This window comes from Ranitomeya variabilis, chromosome 3 (assembly GCF_051348905.1).
Source record: "Ranitomeya variabilis isolate aRanVar5 chromosome 3, aRanVar5.hap1, whole genome shotgun sequence".
Classification (NCBI taxonomy): Eukaryota; Metazoa; Chordata; class Amphibia; order Anura; family Dendrobatidae; genus Ranitomeya; species Ranitomeya variabilis.
Genome location: NC_135234.1, coordinates 523,050,692 through 523,066,705, shown reverse-complemented (window position 1 = coordinate 523,066,705; position 16,014 = coordinate 523,050,692). Strand labels below are relative to the sequence as shown.

General features: G+C 47.3%; 1 protein-coding gene across 2 annotated transcripts in view; it reads right to left on the bottom strand.

Annotated features, from left to right (window-relative positions):
- The window catches only part of ANKRD10 (ankyrin repeat domain 10), a 66,396-nt gene extending 50,894 nt beyond the window's left edge, over positions 1-15,502 (bottom strand). The window contains exons 1-2 of one of the 2 annotated variants that reach the window (XM_077297010.1): positions 15,211-15,502; positions 8,830-8,982 (exon numbers count right to left, since the gene is read on the bottom strand). In XM_077297010.1, the coding sequence (XP_077153125.1) occupies positions 8,830-8,982; positions 15,211-15,417 (360 nt within the window). In that variant the 5' untranslated portion in view covers positions 15,418-15,502. The remainder of the gene's footprint in view (positions 1-8,829; positions 8,983-15,210) is intronic. The other variant, XM_077297009.1, reaches the window with a different exon arrangement.
- Between the last annotated feature and the right edge of the window lie 512 nt (positions 15,503-16,014).

Sequence of the window (16,014 nt, the reverse complement as noted above, 5' to 3'; positions counted from 1 at the left end):
TTTTATACTTTTGGAGAATTTTTAAGCCAAAATCAGCAGCTGGTCCAGAATGCAAAATGGAACAAATCTTTACATTATAGTTTTCCACTCCTAGTTTTGAATTGTCTGAAATACTGGACACCAAACTGCTGTGTTAACTCTATGGATCAATATACAGCGATATTAACCCATGTCCCAATAGTTATTTAATCCCATTAGTTTTGCCGCCAAATAATAGGTAAAAACTACAGATGAGTAATAATGCAAAAAATTAAAATTCGCTCAGTAGAGCAGATTCACAGGAAATTCGATTTGGTTAAGTTATGTAATGTCCCTTATGAGTTAAGGTCTCTTCAGACTCCAGAGCATAAATGTAATAATTAGTGATGAGCAGAATCGTTGCTCGGGTGACCTCCGAGTATTTATGACTGCTCGGAGATTTAGTTTTCATCGAGGCAGCTAAATGATTTACGGCTCTTAGCCAGGCTGAGTACATGTGGGGGTTGCCTGGTTGCTAGGGAATCCCCACATGTAATCAAGCAGGCTAGTAGCTGTAAATCATTCAGCTGTCCTGATGAAAACTAAATCTCCGAGAAGTCACAAATACTCGGCTGTCACCCGAGCGTGCTCTGGAAAACCCGAGCAACGAGTACACTCGCTCATCACTAGTAATAATGTTTAAAAAATAAAAAATTACTTTAACACTCAGCTCACCTCTCTGGCCCCTCTCCCCAATGTCACTCATCAGGTCCTTGTCACATTTTCTGATCTCTAAATCTCTCACACTGAGCCAGGACTTCCGGCCCTGAGGAGTTACAGGGTTGATTTCACTCACTTACATAGAACCATTCATTCCATAGTGCTTTACAGATTATCAGCACTCATCATTATCAGATTATCAGCATTATCATTCCCATTGATGCTCACAATCTAAATTCCCAATCAGTAAGTCTTTGGTGTGTGGGAGGAAACCAGAATTTCCGGAGGAAACCCATGCATACACAGGGGGAACATACAAAATCTTTGCAGATGTTTTCCTTGGTGGGATTTGAACCCAGGACACCAGCACTTCAAGGAAGCAGTGGTAACCACTGAGCAGTCTGCTCAAAGGCGTTTAAAGTCCCGAACTATGTAGAGACTTTGCGTATGAATGAACAAAACAGTCTAGGATGTCAGCAAAGCCTCAAGTCCCAGTTCAGTGTGCGAGGCCCAGGGATTTCAGTGCGAGCAACAGGAATCAGAAGATGTGACAAGAACTAGAATGGTGACAATGAGGAACAGAAACAAGTACAAGAATGTTAAGGGACATCGTGTCCTCCATCATGCTCCTGAACGGCATTCTTCTCTTTGTCCTGCATGCACCAGCCCTCTTTTGATCTTTTCCCCAGGTTGCGCATTACAGTACTTTTCTCTGCTCTCGTATAAACCGGGGAAAATTTTGTGGATATCCTCCGCGCTACTGTGCAATTAAACATCCAGGCAGGTAGAAGAAAAAACTTGATGATTTATTCAGATTCTCAACGTGTTTTCAAGTCCAAAGACTTCTTCCTCAGGAGAGACATAGATCATAGTCTGACCCGTGGATCTGCAGCAACTGTTGACCTACATGCCTTTTGACTAGATACAGTACATCATGTGAGTGCAAACTGATCGTGTGTCTTGACATCTCCTTTGGATAAGACCCTATGCGCGCTTTATTTTCTCCTACAGTATTGGTACTTTTCTCTGCTCTTGGCAGGGCACAAAGAAGTACTCTTGCGCAGGAGACACTGTGTGGATGACATAGGATGGGTCATACACACAAAGCAGGGAAGGATGGCGATTCCAAGAAGCGAAGAGGTGCAGGATCAAGACCAGTGCCTCCCAATGGACCACGACGTCTGAGTATAATGACAGCCATTTTTTCCACCTTGCAAAGATTAGGGACATATATACAGCATTCTAGAATGCCATAACAGAGGGCTTACAAGTGCTAGCCGTACTTTATATGGGGAAAACCTAGCCACAAGTTACTGTAAAAAGCTTTGAAAAGTTGCATAGGTGATACCAAAATATGTGTAGGTTTAATTTTTTTTTTTTATTGTTTTATTTTGAATGGGGCGAAAGGGGGGTGATATAAACTTTATTTTTTTATATATTTTTTTTCATAATTTTTTTTTTTTTTTTTTAATTTTGGCATGCTTCAATAGCCTCCATGGGAGGCTAGAATCTGCCACAACTCGATCGCCTCTGCTACACAGAGCCGATGCTCAGATTGCCCCTATGTAGCAGAATTACAGCATTCCTATGAGCGCCGACCATTTGGTGCTCATAGCAATCTTGCATTAACAACCATAGAGGTCTCAAGGAGACCTCTGGTTGTAATGTCAACACACCGATGACCCCCGATCATGTGACGGAGGTCAGCGATGCACGCATTTCCTGATGGCTGGAAGCGCTTGTTAAATGCCGGTCAGAGTTTGACAGCAGCATATAACTTCACCGCCGGAGTGACACACCTCACAGCGCCCATGCTGCATGACAGAGTCCTACGACTCCAGACGGCACCTCCCTACATGCACAAAACCACAACACCACCACCAAATGAAAGGAGCATTGAAACTCCCCTTCCTCAAGCTCTTAAATGAGAGCAAAAAAAAGCTGGTTCCCCTTTACAGTCTCCTAATAATCAAAAATCATGGGGACTCAGTCTTGCAGAATAAGCGCTGAGGCACCAGGCCACCCGCTCTGCTGATGGTTAGCCATGATGTGGAAGTGGGCTTCATACAGTCTGATCAGGTTAAAGGGAACCTGTCGTCTGAATTTGGCGGGACCAGTTTTGGGTCATATGGGCGGGGGCGGGGACAGAGAATGAACTTCAATCCAATATTGCGGCCAGCATGCAGCCAGGGGGTAAGGAAAGGGTGAATCAAACACCCGAAAACCCCGCCCATATGACCCAAAACAGGTCCCGCCAAATTCAGGTGACAGGTTCCCTTTAAACTAAGAACCACATGTTCAATTACATATATTGTTGCCTAGCGGCATTAGATCAATGTATGATTTTTAGGGGGAAGTGATGTCCATTCTCTTTTCAGCATATTACATGGTCTTTTTTTTTTTTTTTTTGGACCTGCACTCCTCCCATTTGGCACAGGTGATTTTGATTTGCGGTTGGACTCCAGCCTATTTTTGTTCTCATTTGAGAGCTTGAGTAAGGCGAGTTTCAATGCTCCTTTCATTTGGTGTTGGTGCTGTGTGGCGGCCATTGTTGCTGTGGTTTTCTGCTTGTGGCGCTGTGGTCTGGAGTCATGGAGACTCAAGTCGCGCAGCACAGGTGCTGTGGGGAACGAGACCGCTTGCCCTGCTGGGACATTGTCACTGCGGCGGTGGATAGCATACATTAAGGGAATAAAAAATTAGGACCCACAGAGATTCGCCGTGACGTGGCAGTGGGTTTCACACAGTCTGATCAGAATGTTAAACTAAGAACTTCATGTTCAGTTCTATATATTTTTGCCTAGCGGCATTAGATTCTGTTATGGGGCATTGATCTAGGGAGCTAGTCTGATTGCCGTATGGAGTCAGGAAGGAATCCCCCCCCCCCCCCCCCCCCCCCCAATTTGGGGCCATTAATCTCTGCCCCATTGGGATTTTTACCTTTCCCTGAATGAACATGTTAGGCTATGGGTTGAACTCGATGGATTTAACTCTTACCTTCAACCTTAAAATTACCGTATTTTCCGGCGTATAAGATGACTTTTTAACCCCTGAAAATCTTCTCAAAAGTCGGAGGTCGTCTTATACGCCGGGTACGGCGTGTGCAGGGAGTGGTCCTGGATGGTTCCCAGGGTCTGTAGGGGAGGAGACTCCTTAGGGCCCTGGGATCCATATTCATGTAAAAAAAAAAAAAAAAATGAATAAAAAATATGGTTATACTTACCTTCCGACAGCCCCCGGCTCTCAGTGTTGCAAGCGGCGGCCTCCGTTCCCAAGGATGCATTGCGCAAAGGACCGGAGATGACGTCGCGGGCTGTCTCCGTTCCCAAGGATGCATTGCGCGAAGGACCGGAGATGACGTTGCGGTCACGCGACCGCAACGTCATCTCCGGTTCTTCGTGCAATGCATCCTTGGGAACGGAGGCCGTCGCTTGCACCACTGAGAGCCGGGGGCTGTTGGAAGGTAAGTGTAGCCATATTTTTTATTTTCATTCCCTTTTTTTTTTTTTTTTTTTTTTTTTTTTTACACGAATATGGATCCCAGGGCCTGAAGGAGAGTCTCCTCTCCTCCAGACCCTGGGAACCATCTGGACAGCACATGTCGTATAAGACGACACCCGGAGTATAAGATGACCCCCATCTTATATGGCAAGTATATCCCAAGCTCCTTATTTTAAATGAAAAAGTTGGGGGTCGTCTTATACGCCCAGTCGTCTTATACACCCGAAAATACGGTATGTGTTTTGGATTATTGTCATATTGGAAAAATGCACATCTACCAAGGCCACTAAGTGATGGTAGCTTCTTCTCTATCAAAATATAGAGCAGTGCATCTGTGAATATCATACATATCAATGAAATGTAGCCAAGAACACTCATGCAGCCCCACAATGATGCTGCCACCATATTTCACTGTAGGCACCATGGATATAGAAAATTGAATTTGGAAAAAATGTTTGGCGCCTACAGTGAAACACGGTGGTGGCACTCATGTGTGACTACATGAATGCAACTAGTGTCTGTGAGCTACATTTCATTGATGGTAACATGAATTTACAGGTGCACTGTCCTACATTAAAAGAGAAGATGCCACAATCACTCCATGCACTTCGTAGACGCGCACTTTCCAACACCACAACGATCCAAAACACACGTCTGTTGCATTTCTGAAGAACAGGGTGAAAGTGATTCATTGGCCAAGTATGTCTCCTGATCTGAGCAAAATCAAACACCTATGGGGAATTCTAAAGAGACAAGTTGATCATAATTCTCAACCCAGAATCCAAGCTCTAAAATATATTTACATTCTTCAAGAATGACCCATCAACATCTATGTCAACAACATGTTCATTTCATGCCTAGAATGTATTGATGCAGTCTTTAAAAATCAGAGAGTTCATAGAAAATATTAGAAGTAATAGATTTTGAAAAGGGGTTTATTCATTTTTGCATCAACTAATTGGAGTAACACTGAATATTTCGTAATGAAACGTAACCTTACTTTCACATATGGGTTGTTGATTTATGCTGAATACTGAACATAAAGTGAGACCTCCGGGTTAAGGAGTGTGGGATTGAGAGAAGCTGCCAGGGATTGGTTCCTTGTACAAGTCAGTCTAGATGCACTGTCAACAGCTGCAGTTTTAAAACATTGACAGTATTAATCAGCTAATAAAGATTCACTTTAAAAGTAACCTATTTATAGTTATCCAATTACACAAGACCAACCGACCAGCTATACGTTAGTACAGTCCTGAAGTCATCAGGATCTTGATACATAGGACATTTATACATTGTAATTAGTGATGAGCGAGTGTACTCGTTGCTCGGGTTTTCCAGAGCGTGCTCGGGAAAACCCGAGCAACGAGTACACTCGCTCATCACTAATTGTAATATATTGATCAATACTGTGCAACAGTTTTAGGCAGGTGTTAAAAATCCTGCAAAGCAAGAATGCTTAAAAAAAGAACAATTCTATCAATTAAAATGGAAAGTAACTGAGCAAAAGAGAAATATCAATCATTTTGTCACTACCCTTAGCTGCCAAAAGAGCAAAGCATCAATTCTTCTAGGTACACTTGCACATAAGTTCATTCATAACTAACAGCAGGGCTGTGGAGTTGGAGCCCATTTTGTTGGAGTCGGAGTCATGGAAATTGAGGAGTCGGAGGTTTCGCTTACCAACTCCACAGCCCTGCTTAACAGGGAGGTTGGCTTTTTGTTTGTGATCATTGTCCTGCTGCAGAATAAATTTGGAGCCAAACGCCTACCTGGTTGCATTGCATGGTGGATAAAAATTGCAATCCCTGCATGTGTTGGGGCTGTCAAACAGCCACAGTGACTCAAACATAGCATTCAAGCACGCCAAAGATGGTCTATAAGCACTACAGCATGCTCGGATACCACCTTATTTGAGCACGCTCGCATATATATATATTATATATCTACTATATAATTGTCTAAGGAGTACTTCTGTCTTTCTGTCCGTCACGGATATTCATTGGTCGCGGCCTCTGTCTGTCATGGAATCCAAGTCGCCGATTGGTCCTGGGCGTTTTGCCACGCCCAATCAGCGACGCGCACAGTCCAGAAGAAAATGGCCGCTCCTTACTCCCCGCACTCAGTGCCCGGCGCCCGCATACTCCCCTCCGGTCACCGCTCACACAGGGTTAATGCCGGCGGTAACGGACCGCGTTATGCCGTGGGTAACGCACTCCGTAACCGCTGCTATTAACCCTGTGTGTCCCCAATTTTTCACTATTGATGCTGCCTATGCGGCATCAATAGAAAAAAAATGTAATGTTAAAAATAAAAAAACAAAAGACCTGCTATACTCACCCTCCGTAGTCCGCCGAGCCGCTCGCCATCTTCCGCTCCTGGCGATGCATTGCGAAATTACCCAGAAGACTTCTGGGTAATTTCGCAATGCATCCTGGGAACGGAAGATGGCAGCCGGCGCGAGCGGCTCGGCGGAGCTTCGGTGGATCCCAAGCGTCGGTAACCGCTTCCTGGATCCAGGTGCCAACGGAAGGTGAGTATATAACTTTTTTATTTTAATTCTTTTTTTTTTTTTTTTTTTTTTTTAACAGGGATATCATGCCCACATTGCTATATACGTGGGCTGCGCAATGCACTGCGTGGGCTGTGCTATACACTACGCATACATATTCTAGAATACCCGATGCGTTAGAATCGGACCACCATCTAGTATATATATATAAAATCGTCTAATTCTGTCTATTTGTAATGGAAATCCCACGTCACTGATTGGTCGCGGGCGGCTGGTGCGACCAATCAGCGATAGGCGCAGTGTAGCCGCGAATTGGCGCAGGATTTGAACCCCGCTTCGCGGATTGGTCGCGCCCGGCTGCAACCAATCAACGATATTGGCACGGAATTTAACCTCCACTCAGCGTGACGAATTCACTCACGTTTACTGAACAAGTTCTGTCAGTCACAGTGTGATGTAGTTCAGTCACTACATACATATTCTAAAATACCCGATACGTTAGAATCGGGCCACCATCTAGTCACTAATAAGTATCTATCTATTTTTCAGTATTGAGGACATCAAGTAATGGGCAACAGAGCACAATAGATGTCCAAGACACTTCGTGCAACAGATGAAAGACACCATGCTTACATCTCTTCAGAGTTTCAAAGATGTCATCAGTGCCATCAGCTCAGAACTGGCAGCAACCAATTTTGGTAGCAAATTGCTGTCAAAGCTCATACCTGCGACATGGAAAAAAGGTCAATCGACTTAAAGGGGTTTTCCCACGAAGAAAAGGTAATTTTAATCAATAGATCTTGGCATAATGATAACTTACACAATTGGATGTGTTTAAATAAAATGCTCCTATGTGAAGATAATCTTATAAATGTGCCCCTTCTGTGTACTGTGTAATGGCTGTGTCTGACCGTACAGGAACATGGTCTGATCAAACCACATCTCCTGGGCAGGGAAGGGGGGGCGAAGCAAAATATTATACTGACTTTACAGTATGGCAGCCGATTCTTTTTGTGAGCTAATATTTTACTGCCTGTTTTTAAACAATATTTTACCTCAAAAAAAGAATCAGCTGTGATCCTGTGCTGTAATGTCTGTATCCTCTCTTTTGCTTCCCCACTGCCCAGGAGCTGTGGTGTGATAAGACCATGTCCCTGTACGGTTAGACACAGCGATTACACAGTACATAGCAGGGGCACATGTAAAAGATTATCTCAACACAGGAATATTTTTATTAAACCACATCCAATTGTGGAAAATATTCCGAGATCTATTGATTAAAATAAACTGTTGTTCATGGGAAAACTCCTTTAACTATGTGCAAAAACATAGGAACTGGGGTGCAGACAAAACATGAGAAGGTGATCTGGACTGATGTATGAAAACATAAAATATTTTGCTGTAAGACAAGGTAGTTTCTTCACCAAAGGACTGTAGAGTGGTACAATAATGACTGTCTGCCGACAACAGTGAAGCATTGCGGAGTTTCCTTGCAAGTTTGGGGCTACATCTCAGATAACGGAAGTTGAAAATTTGGTCAGGATTCATGATGTCCTCAATGCTGAGAAAAACAGGCAAACACTTATCACCCATCGTGCAGTACCATGAGGAAGACATCCAATTGGCTTCAAATTTATTCTGAAGAAAAGTGAACCCATACAGCCAATGTCATTATGAAATATAATCAGCGTTAAGAATAATAAGAAGTCGTGGAAGTGATCACAAGGCCCCCAAAGAGCCCTGATCTGAGAGTCTGTGTGGGATTACAAGAGATAGAAGAATTTGCACAAACTAAATCCACAGAAGAGCTGTAATTATTTCTAAAAGAGGTTTGTGACAACCTACCTGTCGAGTTCCTTCATAAACTCTGCAAATTTGCCTAAGAGAATTGATGCTGTTTTGAAGATAAGGAGTGGTCACATCAAAGATTAATTTGCTTTTGATTCCTCATCTATTCACTTTGTATTTTGTTAACTGATATAAAAAAATAGAAGTGTGAATAGTTTATTTTAAGGTTTTCTTACTGTACTCTACTGCATTTTTCCACCTAAAACATTTGCACAGTACAGTATATTTATATGAAAAAAAGCATAGCACACTAGAGGAAAATCATTTTATTCAGTACATTGCGGATTAGTTACCTGCTTATTTACATGGGCACCTGCTTGAATTAGCCATACCAGGCAGTGTGGATGTCCTCCAAATGCAGCAATGTGAGATGGGGTTTGAGCAAACCGGGTTGTGCTGGCATTAACAGAACAACCTGCTGCTACCAACTGTACCAAGCACTCCAACTGTGAAAATACATCAGAAAGTTCAGCAGTTAATATATAGAAAAAGCAGATAAAAATACAAAAATAGTCATAAAACCCAGAATTGCAAATGTAATCTAACAGAACAAAACAGAAATAGTAAGACTAAAATATAAAAATCAAAGAAAGGTTCACCATTTGCAAAACAAGGTGTGTTCACCAGTTTACGACATGACGTAAACATTTATCATATGTCGTGCCCTTGGTCTCACGTCGAGGCCTGTAGCATTCACGACAGATGATGGGGTATCGTGCCCCTAGGCTTTCCATCTCTGGGTACGGGGTATCGTGTCCCCTGGGGCTTTCAGTCTCTCTATATGGGGTATGGTGTCCCCCGTCGCTTTCCGTCTGTGTGTAAGGGGTATGGTGTCTCGGAGCTTTCCGTCTCTGTACGGGGTATCGTGTATTGGAGCTTTCCGTCTCTGTGGACGGGGTATTGCATCCCCCGGGGCTTTCCATCTCTGTGTACAGGGGGTATCGATTCTTGGGGCTTTCCGTCTCTGTGTACGGGTTATCGTGTCCCGGGGTTTTCAGTCTCTGTGTACGGGGTATTGTGTCCCGGGGCTTTTAGTCTCTGTGTACGAGGTATGATGATGTCCCGTGCTTTCTGTCTCTTTGTACGGGGTATCGTGTCTCGGAGCTATCAGTCTCTGTGTATGGGGCTTTCCGTCGCTGTGTACGGGGTATGGTGTCCCGGGGCTTTCCTTCTGTGTATGTAATATCGTGTCTTGGGGCTTTCCGTCTCTGTGTACGGGGTATCGAGTCCAGGGGCTTTCCGTCTCTGTGTACGGGGTATGATGATGTCCTGGGGCTTTTGGTCTCTGTGTACGGGGTATGATGATGTCCCGGGGCTTTTGGTCTGTGTACGGGGTATGATGATGTCCCGGGGCTTTCCGTCGCTGTGTACGGGGTATGATGATGTCCCGGGGATTTCCGTCTCTGTGTACGGGATATGGTGTCCCGGGGCTTTCCGTCGCTGTGTACGGGGGTATGGTGTCCCGGGGCTTTCCGTCTGTGTATGTAATATCGTGTATTGGGGCTTTCCGTCGCTGTGTACGGGGTATGGTGTCTCGGGGCTTTCGGTCTGTGTACGGGGTATGGTGTCTCGGGGCTTTCGGTCTGTGTACGGGGTATGGTGTCCCGGGGCTTTCGGTCTGTGTACGGGGTATGGTGTCTCGGGGCTTTCGGTCTGTGTACGGGGTATGGTGTCTCGGGGCTTTCGGACTGTGTACGGGGTATGGTGTCTCGGGGCTTTCGGTCTGTGTACGGGGTATGGTGTCTCGGGGCTTTCGGTCTGTGTACGGGGTATGGTGTCTCGGGGCTTTCGGTCTGTGTACGGGGTATGGTGTCCCGGGGCTTTCGGTCTGTGTACGGGGTATGGTGTCTCGGGGCTTTCGGTCTGTGTACGGAGTATGGTGTCTCGGGGCTTTCGGTCTGTGTACGGGGTATGGTGTCTCGGGGCTTTCGGTCTGTGTACGGGGTATGGTGTCTCGGGGCTTTCGGTCTGTGTACGGAGTATGGTGTCTCGGGGCTTTCAGTCTGTGTACGGGGTATGGTGTCTCGGGGCTTTCGGTCTGTGTACGGGGTATGGTGTCTCGGGGCTTTCGGTCTGTGTACGGGGTATGGTGTCTCGGGGCTTTCGGTCTGTGTACGGGGTATGGTGAGTGTCTTGGGGCTTTCGGTCTGTGTACGGGGTATGGTGTCTTGGGGCTTTCGGTCTGTGTACGGGGTATGGTGTCTTGGGGCTTTCGGTCTGTGTACGGGGTATGGTGTCCCGGGGCTTTCCTTCTTTGTGTATGTAATATCGTGTCTTGGGGCTTTCCGTCTCTGTGTACGGGGTATGGTGTCTCGGGGCTTTCGGTCTGTGTACGGGGTATGGTGTCCCGGGGCTTTCGGTCTGTGTACGGGGTATGGTGTCTTGGGGCTTTCGGTCTGTGTACGGGGTATGGTGTCTTGGGGCTTTCGGTCTGTGTACGGGGTATGGTGTCCCGGGGCTTTCCTTCTTTGTGTATGTAATATCGTGTCTTGGGGCTTTCCGTCTCTGTGTACGGGGTATGGTGTCTCGGGGCTTTCGGTCTGTGTACGGGGTATGGTGTCCCGGGGCTTTCGGTCTGTGTACGGAGTATGGTGTCTCGGGGCTTTCGGTCTGTGTACGGGGTATGGTGTCTCGGGGCTTTCGGTCTGTGTACGGGGTATGGTGTCTCGGGGCTTTCGGTCTGTGTACGGAGTATGGTGTCTCGGGGCTTTCGGTCTGTGTACGGAGTATGGTGTCTCGGGGCTTTCGGTCTGTGTACGGGGTATGGTGTCTCGGGGCTTTCGGTCTGTGTACGGGGTATGGTGTCTCGGGGCTTTCGGTCTGTGTACGGGGTATGGTGTCTCGGGGCTTTCGGTCTGTGTACGGGGTATGGTGTCTCGGGGCTTTCGGTCTGTGTACGGGGTATGGTGAGTGTCTCGGGGCTTTCGGTCTGTGTACGGGGTATGGTGAGTGTCTTGGGGCTTTCGGTCTGTGTACGGGGTATGGTGTCTTGGGGCTTTCGGTCTGTGTACGGGGTATGGTGTCTTGGGGCTTTCGGTCTGTGTACGGGGTATGGTGTCCCGGGGCTTTCCTTCTTTGTGTATGTAATATCGTGTCTTGGGGCTTTCCGTCTCTGTGTACGGGGTATGGTGTCTCGGGGCTTTCGGTCTGTGTACGGGGTATGGTGTCTTGGGGCTTTCGGTCTGTGTACGGGGTATGGTGTCCCGGGGCTTTCCTTCTTTGTGTATGTAATATCGTGTCTTGGGGCTTTCCGTCGCTGTGTACGGGGTATGGTGTCTCGGGGCTTTCGGTCTGTGTACGGGGTATGGTGTCTCGGGGCTTTCGGTCTGTGTACGGGGTATGGTGTCCCGGGGCTTTCGGTCTGTGTACGGGGTATGGTGTCTCGGGGCTTTCGGTCTGTGTACGGGGTATGGTGTCTCGGGGCTTTCGGACTGTGTACGGGGTATGGTGTCTCGGGGCTTTCGGTCTGTGTACGGGGTATGGTGTCTCGGGGCTTTCGGTCTGTGTACGGGGTATGGTGTCTCGGGGCTTTCGGTCTGTGTACGGGGTATGGTGTCCCGGGGCTTTCGGTCTGTGTACGGGGTATGGTGTCTCGGGGCTTTCGGTCTGTGTACGGAGTATGGTGTCTCGGGGCTTTCGGTCTGTGTACGGGGTATGGTGTCTCGGGGCTTTCGGTCTGTGTACGGGGTATGGTGTCTCGGGGCTTTCGGTCTGTGTACGGAGTATGGTGTCTCGGGGCTTTCAGTCTGTGTACGGGGTATGGTGTCTCGGGGCTTTCGGTCTGTGTACGGGGTATGGTGTCTCGGGGCTTTCGGTCTGTGTACGGGGTATGGTGTCTCGGGGCTTTCGGTCTGTGTACGGGGTATGGTGAGTGTCTTGGGGCTTTCGGTCTGTGTACGGGGTATGGTGTCTTGGGGCTTTCGGTCTGTGTACGGGGTATGGTGTCTTGGGGCTTTCGGTCTGTGTACGGGGTATGGTGTCCCGGGGCTTTCCTTCTTTGTGTATGTAATATCGTGTCTTGGGGCTTTCCGTCTCTGTGTACGGGGTATGGTGTCTCGGGGCTTTCGGTCTGTGTACGGGGTATGGTGTCCCGGGGCTTTCGGTCTGTGTACGGGGTATGGTGTCTCGGGGCTTTCGGTCTGTGTACGGGGTATGGTGTCTCGGGGCTTTCGGTCTGTGTACGGGGTATGGTGTCCCGGGGCTTTCGGTCTGTGTACGGGGTATGGTGTCTCGGGGCTTTCGGTCTGTGTACGGGGTATGGTGTCTCGGGGCTTTCGGTCTGTGTACGGGGTATGGTGTCCCGGGGCTTTCGGTCTGTGTACGGAGTATGGTGTCTCGGGGCTTTCGGTCTGTGTACGGAGTATGGTGTCTCGGGGCTTTCGGTCTGTGTACGGGGTATGGTGTCTCGGGGCTTTCGGTCTGTGTACGGGGTATGGTGTCTCGGGGCTTTCGGTCTGTGTACGGGGTATGGTGAGTGTCTCGGGGCTTTCGGTCTGTGTACGGGGTATGGTGAGTGTCTTGGGGCTTTCGGTCTGTGTACGGAGTATGGTGTCTCGGGGCTTTCGGTCTGTGTACGGGGTATGGTGTCTTGGGGCTTTCGGTCTGTGTACGGGGTATGGTGTCCCGGGGCTTTCCTTCTTTGTGTATGTAATATCGTGTCTTGGGGCTTTCCGTCTCTGTGTACGGGGTATGGTGTCTCGGGGCTTTCGGTCTCTGTGTACGGGGTACCATCTGTCCCAGAGCTTTCCGTCTGTGTAGGCGATATTTCCCGCCTGTGTAGTAGTGATGGGTAGTTCGTGAGTGAGTAGTTCAAAATGAACTAATCTTCAGAGTGAACTAGTTCATCTAGTTCACCATCCTGACAGAGATTAGTTCATTATGAACTAAACAGCAAGTGGGAGGAGACAGAGAGTGATCCCTCATACAGCTCCTCACACTGAAGATCCCTGGTCTCACACTTGCTCTTTATAGCTCCTGATGCTGGAAAAGAAGGTAGTAAAACACTATACCACACATCAAATACAAATATAATAGTAATAATAAAGACTGAAATTGTACAGTAGACAGACACAGCTCATGTGTGTATGAGAGAGTGATTCTGTGGTGTGGTTCATGCCCCTCACCAGTCTTTATGATAAGATCAGTCCTGTAGAGGATCAGCCTTGCTAAAATCTTTACCACTGGCTCCTGTTCTGTTCTCAGGATGCTGAACGGCTTCTCAGCTCCCTCATACACAATCATTATTAGTCAGTACTCTACACTAATACAGGGTGAACTGCTGCTGGGCTCAGTGAGATGCATCACGTTGAACTAGGCTGCCCTGAGTCATTCTCAACAGAACATCTAGTTCAGCAGTTCATATAGTTCATTTAGTTCACAGGTCACATGACATGATGCATTTCCTATCAGCTCCTCACAGGATAGGGTGGAGAATTATCAGGCTGTCTAATAGGAAGATTTTCTTTGCCCCATAGCAACCAATCACAGGTCAGCTTTCTGATACTGCAGTAGTGCAGTGCTCTGGCAAGTGAAATCTGAGCTATGATTGGTTGCTATGGGCAGCAAAAGATCCATTTACTGTAAGGCTATTTGCACACATCAGGATTTCTGGCAGAAATTTTCCTGACAAAAACCGGACATTTCTGCCAGAAATCTGCATGCGTTTTTACCGCGATTTTGACGCGGTTTTTGTGCGTTTTTTCCCAATGCATAGAATAGCTGGAAAAACGCAAAAAAACCCGCAAAATTAATGAACATGCTGCTTTTTTTACCGTGGAAAAAAACGCACCATGTGCACAAAACACGCAGAATGCGTTCTAAATGATAGGATGCATAATGTATGCGTTTTTAATGAGTTTTTATAGCGTTTTTATTGCGAAAAAACGCGAAAAAAACGCGAAAAAACCTGAACGTGTGCACATACCCTAAGGCAGCTTGGTAAATCTGTAGTTCTGTGTAGTTTCACCACATCGCTTCCTTTTGTAACCTATTGCAGTGGTGTGAAATGAATACTGTCTGCCTGCTCAGTGCTCAATACCAGAGACATTGCAAGTGACCATAATGTGTGCAGATAATACACTGCGCACTGGGAGGTTTGAATATTTCACAAAGAAAAAAAAGAAATTACTAACTTGAATAAATAACTTTAGAATTTTTTTTCTCCAGACTGAGTACCCCTTTAACAAGAGTTTTTTATGTAATGATCAGATGTATTAACTATTTCTGATCATTTTAACAAAACTATAACTCATCCTTGGAGCCACAGCTTCTGTGTAACGAACTAGAACTGATCCATCTCTTCTCAGCAGAATCCAGAGCAATACTGAACTAAATGAACTAATCTTTTCAGTGAACTAGCTCATGGTGAACTAATCACCAAAATGAACTAGATTTCCCATCACTACTGTGTAGGCGATATTTCCCGCCTTTGTGTACAGCTAGCTCCTCCCACCTTTGTTCTCAAGCACTACAAGCCCCTCCCCCACCAGCGCAGACGCCCGCACATTAGCCGGACCACGCCCGCTTCCCCTCCCCTTTTTCTTTGTCTCTGGTCCATCACTCGTCTTCCTACCTCAGGGAAGGAGCCGAGGAAAATGGCGCCATCTCCTCCCACCCTACATCTCCTCAGTGATGTTCCCGCACTATCCACACACGAACTGTCCCCGTAACGTCACCTTCCCAAAGTGCGCGGCCCAATGTATGGGAGTCCAGCCGTAGCACGAGTCTTCCTTCCCGAGCTGCTGCGCGGTGTTTCCTGCTGGGCCCTGGAGCAGCGACTGGAGGCAGCCGAGGTCGCCATCCCTGCAGGCTCGGTGCAGAGGGAAGCGCAGGTTCAGCAGCTCCTCACTGGAGAAGCCGGGCTCTGAGCACACAGACATCATGGTTCTGAGAGCCGCCACTAGACCACGCAGCACACGCCGGGACCGGGGAGGAGCTATGCATAGCCCCGCCTCCCGACACTCACAGCCGGGGCGGCTCCCAGTGGCGTGGCTCTGTACACATGGACACGCCCAGCTGGATCATGTGACCTGAGCTGCACGACAGGTGGGCGGTACCGGCGGAGGAATACTGCTGCTCATCTCAGAAGAGGGCTGATACCGGAGCTGCTGTGCTCAGGGGAAAGCAATGTGAGGGACTGACGCGCGGGATTAGCAGGTGCTCACAGTTACAGGACCCGGTCCTTCTGTGCACTGGGATTTAGCTTTCTCTATACTGAGCCGGCTATTTCCTACTTGGCAGAGGGACCAGGTCGTTTAGCTGACTTGGATTTAGCCTGCTCTATATAAGAATGCAAAATCCCAGTAGACAGAAGGACACTTACTGTATACTAGATGGTGGCCCGAGTCTAACGCCTCGGGTATTCTAGAATATGCATGTCCACGTAGTATATTGCCCAGTGACGTAGTATACAGCACAGAGCCACGTAGTATATTGCCCAGTGATGTAGTATATTGCACAGGCACTAGTATATAGCACAG